This window comes from Salmo trutta, chromosome 14, assembly GCF_901001165.1.
Source record: "Salmo trutta chromosome 14, fSalTru1.1, whole genome shotgun sequence".
Lineage (NCBI taxonomy): Eukaryota > Metazoa > Chordata > Actinopteri > Salmoniformes > Salmonidae > Salmo > Salmo trutta.
Window position 1 is genome coordinate 31539387 of NC_042970.1, and position 23885 is coordinate 31563271.

Consider the following 23885-nt stretch of genomic DNA (forward strand, 5'->3'; position numbering starts at 1 on the left):
GGGTTGCCAGCTGCAGAATGACTTCTGTGATGTAGGATAGTTCAAAGCTCCACACAACAAACTGTATGTACAGTCTTTTCCTCATAACCACTAGTACTGACATGATACACCCATCAGTTGACTGAATGGTTGACTGTTACTAGCAACTAACTACTAGTTACTAACAAAATTGTTAGAAGGTTTTAAAAACAATTCCAATAAATGCAATCAGTTGGACAATGGATGAAGATACTCCAAACCTTTTGGAAAAAAATGTATCCATTATATATTGACTGAATTATAGCCCTAAAAATTTTACTGGCAAGGACAAATAATGGAGTTCAGGGATTTGGTGGGAATTCAGGTATTACATTTATTGTCAAATTGCAATATGTCTTAGAATAGATTACACCTATCTATACATACTTTACATCGTTTGCGAGATCAGACATAGTATTTCTATAATCCGAGTGTTCCTTTTTGGAAATTGCTTTCATTTTAGCGCATCTCTTTTGTAAACTTTTCAAATGTATTAAATTATAACTGTTTTCAGTGCCGCACAAAATGTACACCAATCAAAATAAAGTTATCTTTCTTCTCTTTCTTGTGATGCAAGTGTTGAGACTATGCGTTTAGTCTCAGACAAAGTTTAGCGTTCTTCTAGATTCAACGGAAATACAATGTTTTCCATTGAGCCCCTTTCAGCCATTACCGGGATGTGTTTGACAGGTCATTACAAACATTTCCACGGTCGTAATGTTAATGGGGTAAAAACGACAGGCACAAGCAAGAGTATGAAAGAGTCACAGGATTAAAATGAAAGCAATCAGTCCAGCCAGATTTAAGTGACAAGTGGATTTTGCACCCCTCACACAGGAAATAGATGGCTGAAAAAGTGGATTTTGCACCCCTCACACAGGAAATAGATGGCTGAAAAAGACAGATCCTCAGGTTCCTTTCTTTTCATAAGTGCGGGCGGGTCTAGGTGCAAGACTAAGGGTGTGTATGTATGTGTTTATGTGAGGTTGTGTGTGTTTATTTGGTTTGTTTACATTTTGCCCCCCTTGATTTCGCCTGTCTTCTTGATGATGTGCTCCATGGTAGCCGCCTCAGAGGTGTCTATTTCCACAGCTTCATACCTGGCCAGGATCTTCAGAATGGGCCTCAGCTTCAGCCACCACTCAGTCTTTGGGATACGGTGCCTGTGGAGGGAGGAGAGAAGCATGGAGTGAGGGGAAAGGGTGGTAGAATGGGGGAGTGTGAAGGAGGAGGAGAATAACAGTGGGATCAGAAAAAGAAAACCGGAAACAGAAGAAGAATAATAAGATAAATGATAGAAGGAACCTGGGCTGGTTCAATGGTTCTGATTGGATTGACACATACTGTAATGCGTCTGTGTGTAGCTGGTGAGATGAGTTAGGCTCAGGACAGCAGATATGAGTAATGAAAGCAATTTTACTCAATAATATAACAATACACGTCGTATAAATACAAGGCCACAAATACGGACCGCAATACAATAAACAATTACTCACAAAAACCATGGGGAAAACAGAGGGTTAAATAATGAACAAGTAATTGGGGAATTGAAACCAGGTGTGTAAGACAAAGACAAAACAAATGGAAAATGAAAAATGGATCGGCGATGGCTAGAAGGCCGGTGACATCGACCGCCGAACGCCGCCCGAACAAGGAGAGGGACCGACTTCGGCGGAAGTCGTGACACATACTTACAAACAACAGCACTTACCTACCACTGCTCATCATTAAAACACAGCTGAACTCAATGTGGAACACACAATGAAGAGTCACAAACAAGAAAGAGGAGGGGAGAAAGAGAAGGAGGAGAGAAAGAGAAGGAGGTGTGGAAACAGAGGGAGGATTAGGACTTACTCAAAGTCAGTGTCTTCCTTGAGGGAAGCCAGGGGTTGGAAGATCAGGGATCTCCTTTTCATGCCCAGCACACAGGCAGAATCTGGTGTGTTAGCAAAGATACGACCTGGGGACACAAAGAGGGCAAGCATCAACATAGGAGGGCAGTAGCCTGGCTGGTCCTAGACCTGTCTGTATGGGCTTTATCCAGCTCATCTCTTATAGCAGGACAACAATAGTCAGAGGAGTTGGATAAAACACCCATCTAGGACCAGGCCAAGGGTAGTGGGCACAGAAGAGGGCATTGTGCTTGTTGATGAAAGCAAGGAAGAGTTATTTGCTTTTTGAAAAATTTATTTTTAGTCGTTAGATCAGCTTTAATATTGCAGATATATTGTGGCTTCCATCAATGTAATTGTTTACATCATCATCCCCCCGGAGACAGTAATTCGCTCTAGGTGATTGAAGGAATTAAGTTATTTCCATCAGCTTAAAGACATTTGGTTCTAGACGGGAGTGTGGAACCACTTCCTGTTGAACAAGGGAGAGCTCGTTTTGTTGTTTTGAAAAGTTTGTTGGGACCTGAATATTTATTGGTTTTCATCAAGCTGTCTGCTCAAGAGGAAGCTTCTCACTGTAATCAGTGCCTGTAATCTGTTTCAGGTTAGTAATCAGCCTACCAGGGTGTTTTACAAACACTACAGGGACAGGATCATCCACATGTATAGATCACATTTTTACTAATACTGTATAACTTTGTACCAAAGCTGTACCGATTGGATACAGTGATCACAAAATTGAGGCTATATCCAGGAAAGCCAAAGTTCCAAAAGCTGGGCCTAGCCATGAAATGCTTTGAAAGGTAGGTAATGGCTCACATCAACACCATTATCCCAGAAACCCTAGACCCACTCCAATTTGCATGCCGCCCAAACAGATCCACAGATGATGCAATCTCTATTGCACTCCACACTGCCCTTTCCCACCTGGACAAAAGGAACACTTACGTGAGAATGCTATTCATTAACTACAACTCAGCGTTCAACACCATAGTACCCTCAAAGCTCATCACTAAGCTAAGGATCCTGGGACTAAACACCTCCCTCTGCAACTGGATCCTGGACTTCCTGACAGGCCGCCCCCAGGTGGTGAGGGTAGGTAGCAACAGATCTGCCACGCTGATCCTCAACACTAGAGCTCCACAGGGGTGCGTGCAGATGACACAACAGTGGTAGGCCTGATCACCGACAATGACGAGACAGCCTATAGGGAGGAGGTCAGAGACCTGGCCGGGTGGTGCCAGAATAACAACCTATCCCTCAACGTAACCAAGACTAAGGAAATTATTGTGGACTACAGGAAAAGGAGGACCGAGCACGCCCCCATTCTCATCGACAGGGCTGTAGTGGAGCAGGTTGAGAGCTTTAAGTTCCTTGGTGTCCACATCAACAACAAACTAGAATGGTCCAAACACACCAACACAGACGTGAAGAGGGCACGACAAAGCCTTTTCCCCCTCAGGAAACTAAAAAGATTTGGCATGGGTCCTGAGATCCTCAAAAGGTTCTACAGCTGCAACATTAAGAGCATCCTGACTGGTTGCATCACTGCCTGGTACGGCAATTGCTCGGCCTCTGACCGCAAGGCACTACAGAGGGTAGTGCGTACAGCCCAAGACATCACTGGGGCTAAGCTGCCTGCCATCCAGGACCTCTACACCAGGTGGTGTCAGAGGAAGGCCCTAAAAATTGTCAAAGACCCCCAGCCACCCCAGTCATAGACTGTTCTCTCTACTACCGCATGGCAAGTGGTACCGGAGTGCCAAGTCTAGGACAAAAAGGCTTCTCAACAGTTTTTACCCCCAAGCCATAAGACTCCTGAACAGGTAATGAAATGGCTACCCGGACTATTTGCATTGTGCCCTACCACCACGCCACCCACCACCCACCAACCCCTCTTTTACGCTGCTGCTACTTTCTGTTTATCATATATGCATAGTCACTTTAACTATACATTAATATACATACTACCTCAATTGGGCCGACCAACCAGTGCTCCCGCACATTGGCTAACCGGGCTATCTGCATTGTGTCCCGCCACCCGCCACCCACCAACCCCTCTTTTACGCTACTGCTACTCTCTGTTCATCATATATGCATAGTGACTTTAACCATATCTACATGTACATACTACCTCAATCAGCCTGACTAACCGGTGTCTGTATGTAGCCTCGCTACTTCTATAACCTCGCTACTGTATATAGCCTGTCTTTTTACTGTTGTTTTATTTCTTTACTTACCTATTGTTCACCTAACACCTTTTATGCACTATTGGTTAGAGCCTGTAAGTAAGCATTTCAGTGTAAGGTCTACACCTGTTGTATTCGGTGCACGTGACAAATAAACTTTGATTTGATTTGAAAATAGTGTACAAGAGAGCATACAAAATATTTTGCTGTGACTCTTTATGTGGATGATGTTAAAAATATTTGTTTGTCTGATGTGATTAATAAGGAGCATTTAGACGCTGCACTTTATGCATTTATTAAATTGCTTCTTCCTATTATTGATAAACATGCAGTTAGAACTGGACTGATGATGTCACGTCCTGGCCAGTATAAGGGTTAATTAGTATTGTAGTTTGGTCAGGACGTGGCAGAGGGTATTTGTTTTATGTGGTTCAGGGTGGTGTGTTGGTTAAAAGGGTGTTTGAATAAGTATTCCGGGGTTTTTGGGCACTGTTTGGTCTTCATGTATTTCTATGTTTAGTCTAGTGTGGGTGGTTCTATGTTGAGTTAATTGGGGTTGGACTTCCAATTGAAGGCAGCTGTTTGGTGTTGCCTTTGATTGGAAGTCCTATATTAGTTGGCTGTGTTTGTCTTGTATTTTGTGGGAGATTGTTCTGTGTGTAAGCCTTATGCTTTGCCAGACTGTTTTGTTGTTCGTGGTTTTTGTTTTGTTGTTTTGGAGTGTTCGTTTTGATTTAATAAATGTTCAAAATGAACAACCGCATGCCTGCTGCGTTTTGGTCCTCCATTTCCAACGACAAGCGTGACAGAATCTCCCACCACCAAAGGACCAAGCAGCAGAGGAAGGAGCAGAGGGAATTTGGATTGGATACATGGAGGAAATGGAGCAAAGACCGGGAATGCTACCGAGGAACACGACTGGCGATTAAACCCGAGAGGCAACCCCAAGAATTTTTTTGGGGGGGGCATATGGGTAGTTTGGCGGGGCAAGTTTGGAGCCCCAGGCCAAATCCCCGGACTGTTTCTCGGAGGCCAGTTAATGGACAGGTCTTATGCTTCGGGGTAATGGGTGTTATGGCGAGGCCAAGTGTTTTTAGGCCAGTACGCGCTATACCAGCGCCCCGCAGTTACCAGGGGGTAGTAGGCATTCAGCCAGAAAGGGCGATGCCAGGTTTAAGCTCGAGACCGCCAGTAAGCCTCCATGGTCCTATATATCCTGTTCCCGCTCCACGCACTAGCCTAGAGGTGCATGTTCCCAAGCTGGCATATCCGGTACCAGCACCACGCACCAGGATTATAGTGCGTCAGCCCGCCAGTCAACAGTCACCAGAGCTGCCCGCCAGTCAACAGTCACCAGATCTGCCCGCCAGTCAACAGTCGTCAGTGCTGCCCGCCAGTCAACAGTCACCAGATCTGCCCGCCAGTCAACAGTCGTCAGTGCTGCCCGCCAGTCAACAGTCGTCAGAGCTGCCCGCCAGTCAACCATCACCAGGGCTGCCCGCCAGTCAACAGTCGTCAGAGCTGCCCGCCAGTCAACAGTCGTCGGAGCTGCCCGCCAGTCAACAGTTGTCAGAGCTGCCCGCCAGTCAACAGTCGTCAGAGCTGCCCGCCAGTCAACAGTCGCCGGAGTGGCCAGACTGCGCTGAACTGCCGGAGTGGCCAGACTGCCCTGAACTGCCGGAGTGGCCAGACTGCGCTGAACTGCCGGAGTGGCCAGACTGCCCTGAACTGCCGGAGTGGCCAGACTGCCCTGAACTGCCGGAGTGGCCAGACTGCCCTGAACTGCCGGAGTGGCCAGACTGCCCTGAACTGCCGGAGTGGCCAGACTGCCCTGAACTGCCAGAGTGCCCTGAACTGCCGGAGTGGCCAGACTGCCCTGAACTGCCGGAGTGGCCAGACTGCCCTGAACTGCCGGAGTGGCCAGACTGCCCTGAACTGCCGGACTGCCCAAACTGCCCTGAACTGCCGGACTGCCCAGACTGTCCCGAATTGCCGGACTGCCCAGACTGTCCCGAACTGCCGGACTGCCCAGACTGTCCCGAACTGCCGGACTGCCCAGACTGTCCCGAACTGCCGGACTGCCCAGACTGTCCCGAACTGCCAGACTGCCCAGACTGTCCCGAACTGCCGGACTGCCCAGACTGTCCCGAACTGCCAGACTGCCCAGACTGTCCCGAACTGCCAGACTGCCCAGACTGTCCCGAGCTGCCAGACTGCCCCGAGCTGCCAGACTGGCCAGACTGCCCTGAGTTGCCAGACTGGCCAGACTGCCCCTGAACTGCCAGAGTGGCCCGACTGCCCGGAACGGCCAGAACCGGAGCCACCTCCTAATATAGGTGGGTTGGGGAGGGGGGGTGTAGCACAGTGCCGTCGTTGACGGCAGCCACCCTCCCTTCCCTCCCTTTTAGTAGAGGGGAAATTTGTTTTGTTGTTTGGGGTTGTTGTTTTTTTGTTTTTTGTTTTTAAGGTGCTTCCGGGGTTAGCACCTTTAAGGGGGGGGTACTGTCACGTCCTGGCCAGTATAAGGGTTCATTAGTATTGTAGTTTGGTCAGGACGTGGCAGAGGGTATTTGTTTTATGTGGTTCAGGGTGGTGTGTTGGTTAAAAGGGTGTTTGAATAAGTATTCCGGGGTTTTTGGGGGGTTTTTGGGCACTGTTTGGTCTTCATGTATTTCTATGTTTAGTCTAGTGTGGGTGGTTCTATGTTGAGTTAATTGGGGTTGGACTTCCAATTGAAGGCAGCTGTTTGGTGTTGCCTTTGATTGGAAGTCCTATATTAGTTGGCTGTGTTTGTCTTGTATTTTGTGGGAGATTGTTCTGTGTGTAAGCCTTATGCTTTGCCAGACTGTTTTGTTGTTCGTGGTTTTCGTTTTGTTGTTTTGGAGTGTTCGTTTTGATTTAATAAATGTTCAAAATGAACAACCGCATGCCTGCTGCGTTTTGGTCCTCCATTTCCAACGACAAGCGTGACAGATGAGGAACTGAAAAACGGTATGGTTGAAAGAGATGGGGCAACAGGAGTGGCTAATACGTCTGGCTGCACGTCTGACTGGCTGACCTTGAGAAATGATGTGACTAAACAAGAAAAAAAGAAGAAACTGTATTATGAAGCCAAGATCAATGATATAAAGAATGACGGTATAAAAAACTTTGGAGTACTGTAAATGAAATGATGGGAAAAAGACAAATTCAACCAACTTTTAATCGAATCAGATGGCTTATTCATCACAAAGCCATTTGATGTTGCCAATTCTTTTAATGATTACTTCATTGACAAAGTGGGCAAACTTAAGCAGGAAATGCCAACATCGAACAGTGAGCCGTCGTATTCATGCATAAAAAACGAATAATGAAAGAAAAACATTGCAAATTTGAATTTTGCAAAGTTAGTGTGGGAGAGGTGGAAAATTATTGTAAACGATCAATAATGACAAACCTCCTGGCATTGACAACTTAGATGGATAGTTACTGAGGATGGTAGCTGACTATAGCCACTCCTATCTGTCATATCTTTAATCTGAGCCTAGAGGAAAGTATTTTTCCTCCAAATTAATTCCTCTACCCAAGAGTGTTAAAGTGGCCTTTACTGGTTCTAACAGCAGACCTATAAGCTTGCTGCCAGCTCTTAGCAAACTGTTGGAAAGAATTGTGTTTGACCAAATTCAATGCTATTTCTCTGTAAACAAATTACTAACAGACTTTCAGCATGCTTATAAAGAAGGCACTCAACATGTACTGCACTGACACAAATGACTGATGATTGATTGAAAGAAACTGATAATAAAAAGATTGTTGGAGCTGGACTGTTAGATTTCAGTGGAGCCTTTGATATGATTGACCAAAACCTGTTGTTGAAAAAAACATATGTGTTATGGTTTTTCAAACTCTGCCTTATCGTGGATTCAGAGCTATGTATCTAATATAACTCAAAGGGTTTTCTTTAATGGAAGCTTCTCTAATGTCAAACACATAAAGGGTGGTGTTCCTTAGGGCAACTCTCTCGTCCCTCTACTTTTGTCTATCTTTACCAATGAGCTACCACTGGCATTAAACAAAGCATGTGTGTCCATGTATGATGATGATTCAACCATATACGCATCAGCAACCACAGCTAATGAAGTCACTGAAAACCTTAACAAAGAGTTGCAGTCTGTTTTGAAATGGGTGGCCAGTCATAAACTGGTCCTGAACATCTCTAAAATTAAGAGCATTGTATTTTGTACAATGCATTCCCTAAGTTCTAGACCTCAGCTGAATTTGGTTATGAATGGTGTGTCTGTTGAGGAGACTAAATTACGTGGCGTTACCTTAGATTGTAAATGGTCATGGTCAAAACATATAGATTCAATGGTTGGAAAGATGGGGAGATGCAGGCTCTAGTTTTGTCTTATCTTGATTATTGTCCAGTTGTGTGGTCAAGTGCTGCAAGGAAAGACCTAGTTAAGCTGCAGCTGGCCCAGAACAGAGTGGCACGTCTTGCTCTTCATTGTAATCAAAAGGCTGATATAAATACTATGCATGCCAGTCTCTCTTGGCAAAGAGTTGAGGAGAGACTGACTGCATCACTTCTTCTTTTTTATAAGCTACATGAATGTGTTGAAAATCCCAAATTGTTTGCATAGTCAACTTACACACAGCTCTGACACACACACTTACCCCACCAGACATGCCACCAGGGGTCTTTTCACAGTCCCCCAAATCCAAAACAAATTCAAGAAAGCGTACAGTATTATATGGAGCCATTATTGCACGGAAATCTGTTTAATCTCATATTGCTCAAATGAACAGCAAACCTGGTTTCAAAAAACAGATAAAGCAACACCTCACGGCACAACACCTCTCATCTATTTGACCTCGATAGTTTGTGTGTATGTTTTGGTATTGATATGTAGGCTACATGTGCCTTTCTTTTTTAATTGATGTAGTTCTGTCCTTGAGCTGTTCTTGTCTATTAGTGTTCTGTATTATGTTTCATGTTTTGTGTGGACCCCAGGAAGAGTAGCTGCTGCTTTGCAGTAAATACGAAATGATCCTCACCGTGTCTGTAGCACTCCTTCAGCTTGTCAGTCAGCCACAGGACAGACTTGGCTCCCATCTTGGTGCCAAAATTCCTGTCGAAGGGAGTGGGGGTTCCACCCTGGTGGTGAGCAAAGAGAAAGAGAGAGAGATGGTGAGAGAGATGTATTTCCATATGAATATATAGATGAACTGATTCCTTATATTACTACAGGTTTAGAGTTGAGCCCATTAAACAGTTAGAAGAAGTGTCCATCAGACCTGCTGCATGTGTCCCAGGATGTTCATCCTGCAGTCGAACGTGCCCTTGCCCTCCTCTGAGTACAGGTTGAAGAGGAACTGTGTGGTATAGTTGTCGTTGGCATTAGAGTTCCTGTGGGCAGGAGGAGGATTTGCGGTAACAAGAGAAACAAGAGAACGATAATGTCTGAGGGATATCAGACAAGGATGTGTTTTTGAGGAGAGCACATCTACCTGAGAATGAGACCTCTCTTCACTGAGGTCTTCATCTTTTCTATCAGATGCTCCACGTTCAGCTGCAACAAAACAATACAACAGATGATTCAACATCCCAATGTCCTCATTTTTTGTGTTTGAAATATAACACAGCATCCATCCATCTTTGTTATTCTGTCAGTGTGCCCCCTGACCTCCAGGTCACGGATATGGAAAGGCTCTTCGTAAATGTAGGCAGCGTCAGCCCCAGATGACAAGCCAGCCATGGTTGCCAGGTAGCCGCAGTATCCCCCCATGGTCTCAATGATGAACACTCTCCTCTTGGTGCCAGCAGCAGACTGCTTGATCCTGTCGCAAGTCTGACAGAAAGAAAGGCTAGTATGAGGAGGGATGTGTATCTGGGTATTTTCATATGTTAGACAGGTAGCCTAGCAGTTAGCATAGCAGTTAAGAGTGTTGGGCCAGTAACAAAAAGGTCATTGGTTTGAATCCCAGAGCAACTAGTTAAAAAATCTGTTGATGTGTCCTTGAGAAAGGCACTTAACCCTTATTGCTCTGGATAAGAGTGTCTGCTAAAAGGTAAAAGTGTGTGTGTGTCCCAAACATTCTCCTGTCAGAGGAGGCTAGTTTGATAATAAGGTGTTTTCTTGTATCCCAAATATGCCAAATATTGTTGTTGTGGGGAAGGCCGGAGGGAGGTGCATATTTTGGAAGTAGGCTACCTCTTTTGACTCCTACATGGGGCAGACCTTTTGTTGCTAAGTTACTGAAATACCATCTCCATGTGTCACGCCTGAACAGCCTTAGTTATCAGTGCAAACTTGTGGTGCTGATATTTGGGAGTCTCGCCCATGTACATAGGCTGACTGTACGTGGCCTTCAGAATGCAGGCTTGCATAGGACAAAGGCAAAGTAGCTAACAAGGTAATGCTCTGTGTCAGCGGTCATGGGCAGCCTTGCTGTACGGAGAAGGTGCTTTTCATATCCATCCAGATATCTTTGTCCTTTGAAATGTTTGAATCCTTCATGTGTGTTTGTCTTACCGTGGTGATGGTGTTGAGGGCAGTGTCAGCGCCGATGCTGAAGTCTGATCCGGGAACATTGTTGGAGACGGTGGCGGGAATGATCACCATGGGGATACACAGCTCCTCGTACTTCTCCCTGGCTGTTACCAGCTCCAGACCACCCAGATACGCCTGACAAGGAGACACACAATACCATGTATATCTGGACTAGGCATCAACAGACAAGACAATATTCATGATACTCGTTTTTAATTGTTGTGCTTATGATCACTGAATATATTCAATCAATAATGATTGGACAGTGGACCAGTGTACCATCCGAATACTCTCTGAACGAACCCCTCGATCCTCACCTCAAAGCCTCCGATGATGATCAGAGAATGGATGTTGAACTTGGCAATGTTCAGGCTGATTTGCTCAATGTTTTTACCTGGCAGTTGTCTACACACCAGAGAGGAGAAACATTGAGAGTTAAATATCAATAGAGGTTTCTGTTGTTCTTAGTAGGACCCTGGGTTCCTCCTAAACACACGACTGTGAGCTTTCCCTGGCCCTACGCATTGGTGCGTGTGCTCTGTGGAGATGTCTCACCTCTTGGTACCGAGATTGGACCCTCCCTTCCCAGTCCATCCACCCACTTCAGCCCAAGTGATAGGTTGAATCTGGGGAAGAGGAAAGAGAGATTAGTATGGTGTGTGTGTGTGTGTTATTCGTGTTGAGTTGTGCAGGTGGAGCTCAACTTGGCAATGAACTGATGCTCCTGATGATGCCATTCATCTGATCAGATGTAAAATAACATACAAGTTGTCCACTACAAGAAATCCTCAGGGGCATCTTTCCTGGTGGAATGTCCCACCTGTCCGTTTGACAGGCCATCAAAGCCATCGTGTACAGCCAGCATCTGGTGTCCCTGGATGAGACCAGTCCTGACAGCTGAACGCACTGCTGCATTCATCCCAGCACAGGGGGCGCCCACATTTACAATGGCAATATTGATGTTGCTCTGAGAGGGGGAGAACAAGACAGAGAGAGGATGTATTTTGGGTGCAACCCTATAACGCCTTCAAATGTGCAACCAGGTTGCCCAAATATCAGACCAAGATAGCAAGAAAAAGAACCTGATGAAAATGATACAGTTACTCACCTTCACTTCTGGAGGGGACAAGTGAGCCAGCATTTTGTATGTGTTCCAGTTATTCTGAAAGCTCCTACAAACAAGAAAATGACCAATGGTTTTCATCTCACTACAAAGTCCAAATGAAGAAGGAAAAAAAAATAGGCAAAATAAAAGGCTCACTTTCCCCTGAGATTCACAGCATCTTGAAATCTCCCCTCAGCCATGGCTACGGTCACATCTTTAGTCTGAGAGAGTGAGAGAGAGAGGGGGGGGGGGCAATAGAGAGAGGAAGACATTTTAAAAGACGATGTCGATAATATGCTTTCTCAGCAATAAGAGAGGAAATAATGCAGTTTGATGTGGCATAGGTGTATAGCTCACAACTTGGACACACTCCATAAGCGGCAGCCTGATGGCAATGTTCCCAGAAAGACTGACAACACAGGCTGGGGTTTCTGGGGTGGCCTCCAACAGAGCCATTACAGCCTCCACACCCATCCTGCTACCCTGGGGGACGGAGGGAGAGAATGAATGAATGAAGGATTGATTATCATAGCAGGAACATTATAGACGCTATGTAAATGACCCTGAAGGTCAAGAAAGAGTAGACAACAGAGTAAAAACAATACCGGCACAGACAGACGGATTAACAGACACAAAGTGGTGATAGACAGATGGATTACCAGGATCCTGTCGAAAGCAGAGGGGGTGCCACCTCTCTGTACGTGCCCCAGGATGGTGGAACGGGTGTCGAAGCCAAGTTTCTTGGATACCAGCTGTACAGAGTGACACAGAGAGATTACAGCATCAGTCCTCTGTCAGATCAGAGCGAGACAATTGATCAAAGGTGATATTACCCTAGCCCCTTATAACCTTTACCATTAGGGGGATGAAACATATCGGACTTTGGCTGGGGCAATAGGGTGCCGTTTGGGACACTGCCTGTTTCAGTGGTTAGGGACAACTTCAATTGACTGTGTAATGCCATCGCTCACATTTTTGACTTGGTCACAGGTGATGGGTTTCTGCTTACGGTCCTGGGCTCCCTCTGCCATGATGATGACGTTCAGACGAGAACCACGCTCCCTTTGCTGAGAGAGAGACGGAGAGAGAACGTTGTTTCGTGTGTTATTATATGAGGAAGAGAGAGAGAAAACCAGGGAGAGGGACAAAGAGATAGAGGCTCAATCAGAAGAGGTGGGGAAGGGATAGAAGGATGGAGGGATAGAGGGAGCAGGAGAGGAGGTGTGGTACCGCAATCAGTCTTTTGCACAGATGTTCCTCCCAGTTGTCCTCTGGGGGCATCTCTGGGATGAACACCCAGTCAGCACCGCAGGCCAGAGCAGTCACCAGGGCCAGGTAGCTGTGAGGACAGACAGCAATGTTAATACATACACAAGCACGCACAGACACACGTGCGCACAGATACACACACACACGCATGCACACACAGTCAGGCACTCACCCACAGTGTCTGCCCATCACCTCCAGGATAAAGGTCCTCTGGTGACTGTCAACAGAAATATGTGAAAAAGTCAAGAATCCCCCCCCAAAATCATGATTTACTGATGCTTACAAATGACTTAATATTGGTGTGTGTGTGTGTGTACCTCTGTGCAGTAGTCGTTATGGCGTCCACCACCTCTATGATGCGGTGCAGGGCGGAGTCAGTGCCAATGGTCATGTCAGTGCCACAGAAGTCATTGTCTATAGAGCCCACCATGCCCACGATGTTGAGGTGAGAAGAACGCTTAGCCTCCTCCGCCGTTATCTTACCTGGTGGTGGACACACAAACTAGCAGTCAGCTCTCACATTTAATGCACTACTTGTAGTCCTATGTGGCTCAGTTGATAGAGAAGGGCCCTTGCAACGCTGTGGTCGTGGGTTCAATTCCTGCTGGGGCCACCCATTTCAAACTGTATGCAAGCACTATTCTAAGTTGCTTTGGATAAATTACTTGGGTCCACAAGGAGGCATTAAATTACAGTATAAGGAGCCACATATTTCAAAGACTGTACAGATGCTTGGGCCAGTATTCACAAATTGTCTATGACTAGTAGTGCTGATCTAGGATCATTTTTGGCTTTAAGATCATAATGAATAATAACCTAATCCCCCCTCTTAGGATAATCTAAAAAGTGACTGGGAGAGTTACGTAAGTGTAGTGGGTTAAATTAGGTTTTATGATAGTTGGGTGCTTTGGAGTGAAGGGTGCTTGGTAATGTAGTCTTGTTGGTGGCCTAGGTATCTCACCCTGTTTGGTCAGGTCAGCCAGCAGCTCGCTCCACTCTGTACGGAACTGGTTAGCACCAGTCAAGCTACCGTCACCACCGATCACACACAGGTTGGTGATGCCCAGTTTGACCAAGTTGCAGGCGGCCTTCAGACGCCCCCACTTCTCTTTGAAGTCCATACAGCGGGCACTGCCAATCACAGTGCCACCCTGAGACGAGACAACATGCCAACAGAACACATTCAGTTGGGCTAAATAAGAGGGAGAGATGGAGGAGGAAGTAGAGAAGGACAGGATGTGGGATATAGGCAGAGAGGGATGAGAGAGATTGTGGTTCAGGAATAGTGTGTGTCAGAGAGAGAGAGAGCAAGAAGGAGAGAGACCAAGGGGGAGGGAAGGAGGAAGGGAAGTGGAGGAAAGGAGGGAGGTGAAACCCCAGCCTATCATTCTGAAGCCCATTAAATCCAGTGAACCCTGGCATTTGACTAGCTCCTACTGACTAGAGGGTCACTGATCTAGGACCAGTTCATGTTACACAGGATGGATCCCACCCTTTTCACTGAAAGGTCACATTTGGTCAGAAACTAAAGGAGAGTGAGGGGGGAGGTAATTTGATAAAGTGTGTGTGTGTGTGTGTGTGCCTGTGTACACGTGTGTGTGTGTATACTGTATGTGTGCTCACCAGCTGCAGCATCATAGACACACTCTCCCAGGTGGCAGGTTTGATATTGTCACCTCCATCCACCAAACCCTGGTAACCCTGGAGACGAACACACAAACCTGTCACTCACAGTTACGGGAGGATCTAAGGTGAAACCCAAGGTAACTGAGGTGGCTTAGCTGACAGATCTTTACGGTAAGGTAACAGGCAAGGAAAAAGGAATATGAGTTTGTAAGAGGCTCATTCCAGATCACCTTTCTCAGATGCAGGCCTTGCTGTCCGTAGCTCTGTTGGTTTACATCCTGTCCCCTCTAATCATGGATTTTGTATTATTCTATTTGTAAATCCAAGATACTCCATTTAGTAAGATATGTTACATTTCGTATGGTGTGTATTAATTTGTGGATGTCCACCACCTATTTCGTATGATATGTTATGAATTATAATTCATATCATATATTACGAATTTACACATCATACAATATAAGAGCGTCTGCTAAATGACTTAAATGTTAAATGTTAAATGATATTACAAATTTGAAAAACGTACTATATGTTACACATTTGCAAAACGTATGATATGTTACAAACTCTAGCTAGGTGGCTAATGTTAGCTAGGCTAGGGTTAAGGTTAGGGTTAAGTTTAGGAGTTAGCTTAAAGGGTTAAGGATGTGGATAAGTGAAGGGTTAGCTAAAAGGGTTAAGGCTCGGGGAAGGCTTAGCTAAATAGTTACAAAGTAGCTAAAAAGTAGTAAGTAGTTGAAAAGTTGCTAATTAGCTAAAATGCTAAAATTACCGTGATGAGATTCAAACTCACAACCTTCGGGTTGCTAGACGTTCGCATTATACACCTATCCAGCCACCCTACTTTCACTTTTGACTTGAGTAACCATCTGTCTAACGTAACCATACCAAACATAACATATCATACTGATTTGAGTATCCCGGAAGTCTAGACAGTTTTCCACACATTTTATGTTTTGTAATAGTGTTGAATTAAAACAGTATTGACAGTGCTGAATAAAAACTGACATGAATTCACTCATAAAAACAGCAGCTCTTAGCTGTAGTCTTTGACAGTTTCTCTCTGGTCATGGATTTAAAAGTTAAAGAAAATGTAATGTAGGCTAGTATCAAACTTTGCTATGGACTGGGTCGTGGAAGCTGTAGGCACTGTAATTTGAGCTACAAGATTGGCCAGCACAGATCTCTCTGTCTGCCGGGTAAGCTGAGTTTGAATGAAATGGTTCAAAATGGGAACACTTTGCCTTCCCGGTGCGCAGGGCTTCTGAATCAAGTGCACCTACCGCCATGAGATCAAAAAAATAAATACAAAAAAAATCCCTTTATATTGTTGGCTTTTCTACAGAAATGTTTGGGGATCGACTAGGAATGCCTTGATTGCTGTAGACTATAATAATCAGAAAAGGGGAATAGTAATAGTTATAGACTAATGGGTAATATAAAATGGTTGATGAGATGGGGGGGGATACAAGTCAGGTACTAACCTCATGAACGAAGTAGACTTTGGCCCCAGTGTAGATGCCCACTCTGACTGTGGCCCTCACAGCAGCATTCATACCTGCAGCACAGTGTGGCTGTTAAAACATCACTGACACAGTCCCACCTGCACAGGTGGTTTTGAACTATGACACACAACACAGTGTAGCTGCTATGATTAAGTTAGCATGCTGTGTGCTACAAACTTAACATATTAATGATTATATAGGGGATGCAGCCAACTTGACTGGCTGAATCACCGCTTGGTACCGCAACTGCAGGGCACTCGACCCGCAAGCCGCTACAGAGGGTGGGGCTGAGCTCCCTGCCATCCAGGACCTCTATACCAAGCGGTGTCAGAGGAAGAACCTAGACTCTTTCTGCTACTGCATGACAAATGGTACCAGTGCCCCAAGTCTGGAACCAACAGGACTCTGAACAGCTTCTTCCCCCAAGCTATAAGACTGCTAAACAAGACTGCTAAATAATTAATCAAATGGCTACCTGGACTACCTGCATTGACCCTTTTTTGAACTAATTGTCTTGCACTGACTCTATGCACACACACACTGGACTCTAACCACACACTCACACATACTGACAAACAGACAGCCCAACAGACACACACACTAATAACATGCACACACATGCATAGAGACGCCACACACTCACACATACTTTCACACACGCTGCTGCTACAGCTCAGTTACCTTGTACCCCTGCACATCGACTCTGTACTGGTACTCCCTGTATATAGCCATTTTATTTTGACTTGTTATTGTTATTCACTGTGTATTTATTTATTGTGTCACTATTTCTATTTGTATCTTTAACTCTGCATTTTTGGAAAAGGACCCGTAAGTAATTTCATCGTTTGTCTCCACCTGTTGTTTATGAAGCATGTGACAAATACATTTTGATTTGATTTGAAACACCAGAGGCCAGCCAGATTAGTCCCTCCCTGAGTGACTGGTTTAGATGGAAGCTAAACAGGCTACATACAACAATTTCAAATATTTATTTCACATGACTGGGAATACAGATATGCATCTATTGGTCACAGATACCTTAAAAAAAAGGTAGGGGTGTGGATCAGAAAACCAGTCAGTATTTCTTGTGACCACAATTTGCCTCCTGCAGCGTGAAACATCTCCTTCGCATGGAGTTGATCAGGCTGTTGATTGTGACCTGTGGAATGTTGTCACACTCCTCTTCAATGGCTGTATCAAGTTGCTGGATATTGGTGGGAATTGGAACACGCTGTCATACACATCGATCCAGAGCATGCCAAACACGCTCAATGGGTGATATGTCTGGTGAGTATGCAGGCCATGGAAGAACTGGAACATTTTCAGCTTAAAAGAATTGTGTACAGATCCTTGCGACATGGCCATGCATTATCATGCTGAAACATGAGGTGATAGCAGCAGCTTAATAGCATGACAATGGGCCTCAGGATCTCATCACGTTATCTCTCTGCATTCAAATTGCCTTTGTTAAAATGCAATTGGGTTCGTTGTCTGTAGCTTAGGCCTGCCCATATCATAACCCCATCGCCACCATGGGGCACTCTGTTCACAATGTTGACATCAGCAAACCGCTCAGCAAACCGCTCAGCAAACCGCTCACCCTCAGGTCAAGACCCTGGTGAGGACAACGAGCACTCAGATGAGCTTCCCTTTGACGGTTTCTGACAGTTTGTGCAGAAATTCTTTGGTTGTGCAAACCCACAGTTTCATCAGGTGTTCGGGTGGCTGATCTCAGACGATCTCGCTGGTGAAGAAGCTGGATGTGGAGGTCCTGGGCTGGCATGGTTACATGTGGTCTGCGGTTGTGAGGCTGGTTGGACGTACTGCCAAATTCTCTAAAACGACATTGGAGGTGGCTTATGGTAGAGAAATTAACATTCAATTCTCTGGCAACAGCTCTGGTGGACATTCGTGTAGTAAGCATGCCAATTGCACGCTCCCTCAAAACTTGAGGAATCTGTGGCATTGTTGTGTGACACAACTGCACATTCTAAAGTCCCCAGCACAAGGTTCATAGGTGTAATGATTATGCTGTTAAATCGGCTTCTTGATATGCCACACCTGTCAGGTGGATGGATTATCTTGGCAAAGGAGAAATGCTCCCTAACAGGGATGTAAACACATTTGTGCACAACATTTGAGAGAAAATAAGGTTTTTGTGAATATGGAAGATGTTTGAGATCTTTTTTTGTTCAGCTCATGAAACCAACACTTTACATGTTGCGTTCATATTTTTGTTCAGTGTACTTACACTTCATCATAACAGGTCAGAACCCCAGACGAAGGTTAAGGTAAACCATCACAATGGCTTGTATGCCCGTTAGAAACTACAATATATGACCAAAAGTATGTGGATACCTGCTCAGCGAACATCTCATTCCAAAATCATGGGCATTATAATGAAGTTGGTTCCCCTTTGCTGCTATAACAGCCCCCACTCTTCTGGGAAGGCTTTCCACTAGATGTTGGAACATTGCTGCAGGGACTTGCTTCCATTCAGCCACAAGAGCATTAGTGAGGCAGAACACTGATGTTGGGCGATTAGGCCTGGCTCGCAGTCGGTGTTCCAATTCATCCCAAAGGTGTTTGATGGGGTTGAGGTCAGGGCTTTGTGCAGGCCAATCAAGTTCTTCCACACTGATCTTGACAAACCATTTCTGTATGGAACTCGTTTTATGCACAGGGGAATTGTCATGCTGAAACAGTAAAGTGCCTTCCCCAAACTGTTGACACAAAGTTGGAAACACAGAATCAACTAGAATGTCATTGTATGCTGTAGCATTAAGATTTCCCTTCACTGGAACTAAGGGACCTAACCTGAACAATGAAAAACAGCACCAACTCATTAGTCCTTCTCCACCAAACTTTACAGTTGGAAGGTAGCGTTCTCCTGGCATCTGCCAAGCCCAGATTAGTCCGTTGGACTGCCAGATGGTGAAGCGTGATTCATCACTCCGGAGAACGTGTTTCCGCTGCTCCAAAGTCCAATGGCGGCGAGCTTTACGCCCCTCCAGCCGACGCTTGGCATTGCAATTTTAGGCTTGTGTGCGGCTGCTCGGCCATGGAAACCCATTTCATGAAGCTCCCGACGAACAGTTCTTGTGCTGACATTGCTCCAGAGGCGGAACTCGGTTGTGAGTGTTGCAAACGAGGACAGACACATGTTACGTGCTACATTCTTCAGCACACGGCGATCCCGCCTGGGTGACCTTGTGTGGCCTACCACTTCGCTGCTAAGTCGTTGTTGCTCCTAGACGTTTCCACTTCACAATAACAGCACTTACAGTTGACCGGGGCAGCTCTAGCAGGCCGGAAATTTGACAAACTGAAAGGTGGCATCCTATGACGGTGCCACATTGAAAGTCACTGAGCTCTTCAGTAAGGCATTCTACTGCCAATGTTTGTCTATAGAGATTGCATGGCTGTGTGTTCAATTTTATATACCTGTCAGCAACGGGTGTGGCTGAAATAGCCAAATCCACTAATTTGAAGGGGTGTCCACATACTTTTGTATATATAGTATATCTCTCCACTGTATCACTTCATTCTTACAGACCCAGTGCAGTCAAAAGATTTTCCTGGGTTTTATAGATATTTATGATTTTGGAATAATACTGTGAAATTCTGAAAATTAAGATAATGCCCTTTTAGTGTAAGAGCTGTTTGAATAGACCACCTGAAATTTCAGCATGTTTTGGTGGGATGTAGTTTGGCCTTCTATGGTGACATCACCATGCAGTGAATTAGTTAATAGACAAATAAGAAAGAGAATTCCAAACCTCTCAGCCAATGGGTGTGTTCGTAAATTGCCTCCAGTGTGTCAGAGTGTGCTTTGGGTCGTTCAGAAATTCAGAGCGTTGTCAGATTGCCTGTTCATAAATTCTGAGCATTTCGATCTCGGAGCGTTCAGAGCGCACACTGGACGCTCTGGCTGAGGAGTAGGGTTGATCCGAGCGTTCTGACCTCACAGCGGCAGTCAAGCAACCAAGATAACTGTCTAAAGTTGGTTAGCTTGCTAGCTACTTCCAGACACAAATGAGAGAAACCTCACTCTGACTATTTTAAATCACCGTAGAAGAGCTGGTCAGGCGGTTTTAATTTTATCTAGAGTGTTAGTGACTGTAACTGTGCTGCTGGCAACAATTTAATTCATTTTTATGCCGACGTTTACTGACACTCAACGGGTGTTGCGCATACTCAACGGGTGTTGCGCGTTATTCTGCGCTCTGGCACACTCAGACAAGAGTGCTCGGAAATCGGAGTAGATAACCAGAGTGAATTTATGAACGCACCCAATAACAGCAAATTTTTGGTTTTCCTCTCCCCACTCAGACCACTTCCAGACAGTACTAGCAAAATTCTTGCTTGGGAAATTTCTGTTTTCTAAGAAGCTATTTTTGTTTCTTTTTTTTTTACAATTTTAATTGAAAACAATCACAGTAAGGTACTTAATTGTTACCCAGAAATGATTTGATATTGAGATAAAAACAGAACAGCTGCATTGGACCTTTAACAGATTCATTGTCTCATTTTAGTGATTTTGCTGAACAAAAAATTGTAATGTGTACATATACCAGTTCATAATAATAATTATGTACTAGGGTCCAGAGTTTTTTATTGTGAATTCACATGGTCAGGATGTATGGCTGATGGGGAACCATAGCGTAGCATAGCATAGCATAGCATAGCATAGTGGAATAATGAAGAGCACACCTGTCACATCCACACAGTTGGGATGACAATGCAACACTTTCAAGCTCTCCTGGGCATGTAGTTGCAACTGCCTGTGTGTCTGTGTCAGTAAACTAGCAGGGAACTGAAAGGGCAGACAGGGGCGACAGGTATGGTAGGGCAGACAGGGTGGGTGGGTAGGGCAGACAGGGTGGGTGGGTAGGGTAGACAGGGTGGGTGGGTAGGGTAGACCGGGTGGGTGGGTAGGGCAGACCGGGTGGGTAGGGCAGGGCAGACCGGGTGGGTGGGTAGGGCGGACAGGGTGGGTGGGTAGGGCGGACAGGGTGGGTGGGTAGGGCAGACCGGGTGGGTGGGTAGGGCAGACCGGGTGGGTGGGTAGGGCAGACAGGGTGGGTGGGTAGGGCAGACCGGGTGGGTGGGTAGGGCAGACAGGGTGGGTGGGTAGGGCAGACAGGGTGGGTGGGTAGGGCAGACCGGGTGGGTGGGTAGGGCAGACCGGGTGGGTAGGGCAGGGCGGACCGGGTGGGTGGGTAGGGCGGACAGGGTGGGTGGGTAGGGCGGACAGGGTGGGTGGGTAGGGCAGACCGGGTGGGTGGGTAGGGCAGACCGGGTGGGTGGGTAGGGCAGACCGGGTGGGTAGGGCAGGGCGGACCGGGTGGGTGGGTAGGGCGGACAGGGTGGGTGGGTAGGGCGGACAGGGTGGGTGGGTAGGGCAGACCGGGTGGGTGGGTAGGGCAGACCGGGTGGGTAGGGCAGACAGGGAAGACAGGAAATGTAACTAGCTCACTGTCTCAACACACCAGCTCCACTCTAAAGGGCAACACATGTGGATAGTATTGAGGTGCCAAGAGTGTCTCCCCTTTCAACATGATGGAGGGAGAAAAAGGTTTAGGTGGAAGAGGAGGAAGAGGATTGAGGAGGGATATAAGGGAGGGATAGGGCGGCCCACTTATCTCCTCCTCCTCCTCCTCTCCATGTCATATGACAAAGGTCACGCCTCTAAAATTAGCACCACTTCAAAAAATACAGAGAGACGAGAAGGAACGAGAGGGAAAGAGAGACAGCGGGAGGGAGAGGTAAATAGAGGGAAAGAGAAAGATATGGGTGAATATTTAAAGGACAGAGTAGCCAGGGTGTATGTACAGAATATGGGAAGAAGACAAGAAAGAAAAAACCTGAAATAAAAGAGAGAACACGGAGAGAACCCTGAAAAGCAGCTAACCAACTAGAGCCACTTAGTTGTTGGCAGACAGCTCCATAATGATGTAAAGTTCAGACAGGCAGACAGCTCCCTGACACAGGCTCCAATCAGAAGGTCATGTGGGGTCAGTGGCAGACATCCCAAAAGGTCAAAGGGGAGGTATTCATCATCCAGTTAAAGGTCAGGTGGAAGACTGTTGGGTGCATCCCAATAATCTTTCCTTTCTCCAAAAGTGTGCGCATGTTCACCATCCTTCCTCGATTTGAAACAAAATGATTGGTATAAGGAAACTCCCTCTACCCATGCCTACACCCATCCAATGATTTTACATTTGGGGGGAGTAGTGAAAGAGTGCACACTTCAAAAGGAAGGAGAGATTGTGACACACCCACTGCAAATGCTCTGGTGACCCTGGCAACCTCCTCGGATGGAGGACTTCACGTTACCCTGTTTTGAACTTGATAAGATATCTCAGCGACAACCGAGAGAAGGGGTCTCTATGTGAAGCTAACGTGCCATATAAGACGTCTCATATGTTCAATAATGTGATATCACAGCCACCAACACGATATGAACTTTTAATGTCAGAACTCCACAATCATTACAGTTTATTCGGCCGTGGTGGTGGCTGTGGCAAACTGTGTGACTGGAACTGTGACTGAAAACAAAACGTCAACACAGTTGAATTTCAAACCACACAAATAAGAGGCATGTTTTCTATTAGTTGAGCTACGGTACGGTATATGTGCTGTGACTCATCTGACTGTCAACAAAAATGTATGCATTTCTGTAGTCCAGTCAGTCTATGCATCACACTTGAATTCCAGCCATAACTTCAGACAACACAAATTATGTTTAGAAATCACTTCTTACTTTACCTTTCTACACTCCACTGTTTCCCTACTCCAAATTCATTGACAAGCTCTGAGCATGAATGGGAATTATGGGAATTGTTGACTTAAAGTAATATCTCATTGTTTGCTGCCCCCACATGGGAACTCTTCCCACAGACCTATATAACTCTGGCCCGGCTCAGCCACCTGCTGATTACCAACAAGCCTCTGGGTTGTCTGCCCTCCCTTGGACTGTCTGCCCCTGTAACTGATGCTTCCCCCGAACAGTCCTTTGGCACCCACCTGCCCTGGTCCGCCCAGCCCCACTTACCCTGGGCATCGCCTCCAGAGGTCAGCACGGCGATGGAGCGGCCGATGCCCATCTTGCTGTGGTCTTTAGGGTGTGCCATGATCCTGGAACTGCCTGTGACCAGATAAGGGAAGGAAGGAAAAGACAGCAGAGAAGAATTAGCCTTGATCCTGGTAGCCCTGCTGTTATAGTGTATGGTATAGTGCAGTAGAATGTCTCTCTCCTCTCCCCTCACTCTCCCTGCTTGCCTGACTGGGAAAGTGACTGGATGGGACAGTGGGACACAGTTTATCCACCACCCTGCTTGGCAGGAATCTGATGCATGCGCGTGATGAGAACACACACACCCTATCACTCACACATACACTTGCGTGCAAAAACATGCACACACACCTCTCTTCACTTTAAACTAATTATAAAACTAACCACCGTCACAGCCTATGCCTTCATACAAATAAATAAGCTTGGTCGGCAGCAATCACAGAATAGGCTGTCCAAGGCTACACCGAGCCTATCAATACATAGCATGGATGAGAGTTTGTTAGAATAGAGATCTTCGTTGAGAATTAACTTGAGAGGTGACTGTAATGAGAGTGTATGGGAGTGTATGAGAGAATGAATGGGTACCCTCAAATCAAACTCCTATCAATTGAAGCATACATGTACTGTACGTCTTTTGATAACATGTGGTAAAAACATTAAAGCAGCTAGA

The 23885-nt window shown here is 45.9% G+C and overlaps 1 protein-coding gene across 1 annotated transcript; it reads right to left on the reverse strand.

The window, feature by feature from the left end:
* Nucleotides 1-327: 327 nt before the first annotated feature.
* On the reverse strand, nucleotides 328-23448 carry pfkmb (phosphofructokinase, muscle b). Its single transcript, XM_029775311.1, has 22 exons — nucleotides 23195-23448; nucleotides 16117-16190; nucleotides 14630-14707; nucleotides 13968-14157; nucleotides 13324-13489; nucleotides 13179-13223; nucleotides 12968-13076; nucleotides 12709-12804; nucleotides 12397-12489; nucleotides 12095-12220; nucleotides 11894-11958; nucleotides 11741-11804; nucleotides 11453-11599; nucleotides 11188-11258; nucleotides 10950-11037; nucleotides 10615-10767; nucleotides 9766-9930; nucleotides 9590-9651; nucleotides 9377-9488; nucleotides 9137-9236; nucleotides 1873-1978; nucleotides 328-1181 (listed from the first exon to the last, which is right to left on the reverse strand). The coding sequence occupies exons 1-22, from the start codon at nucleotides 23271-23273 to the stop codon at nucleotides 1028-1030; spliced, it is 2343 nt and encodes a 780-aa protein (XP_029631171.1). The 5' UTR covers nucleotides 23274-23448; the 3' UTR covers nucleotides 328-1027.
* Between the last annotated feature and the right edge of the window lie 437 nt (nucleotides 23449-23885).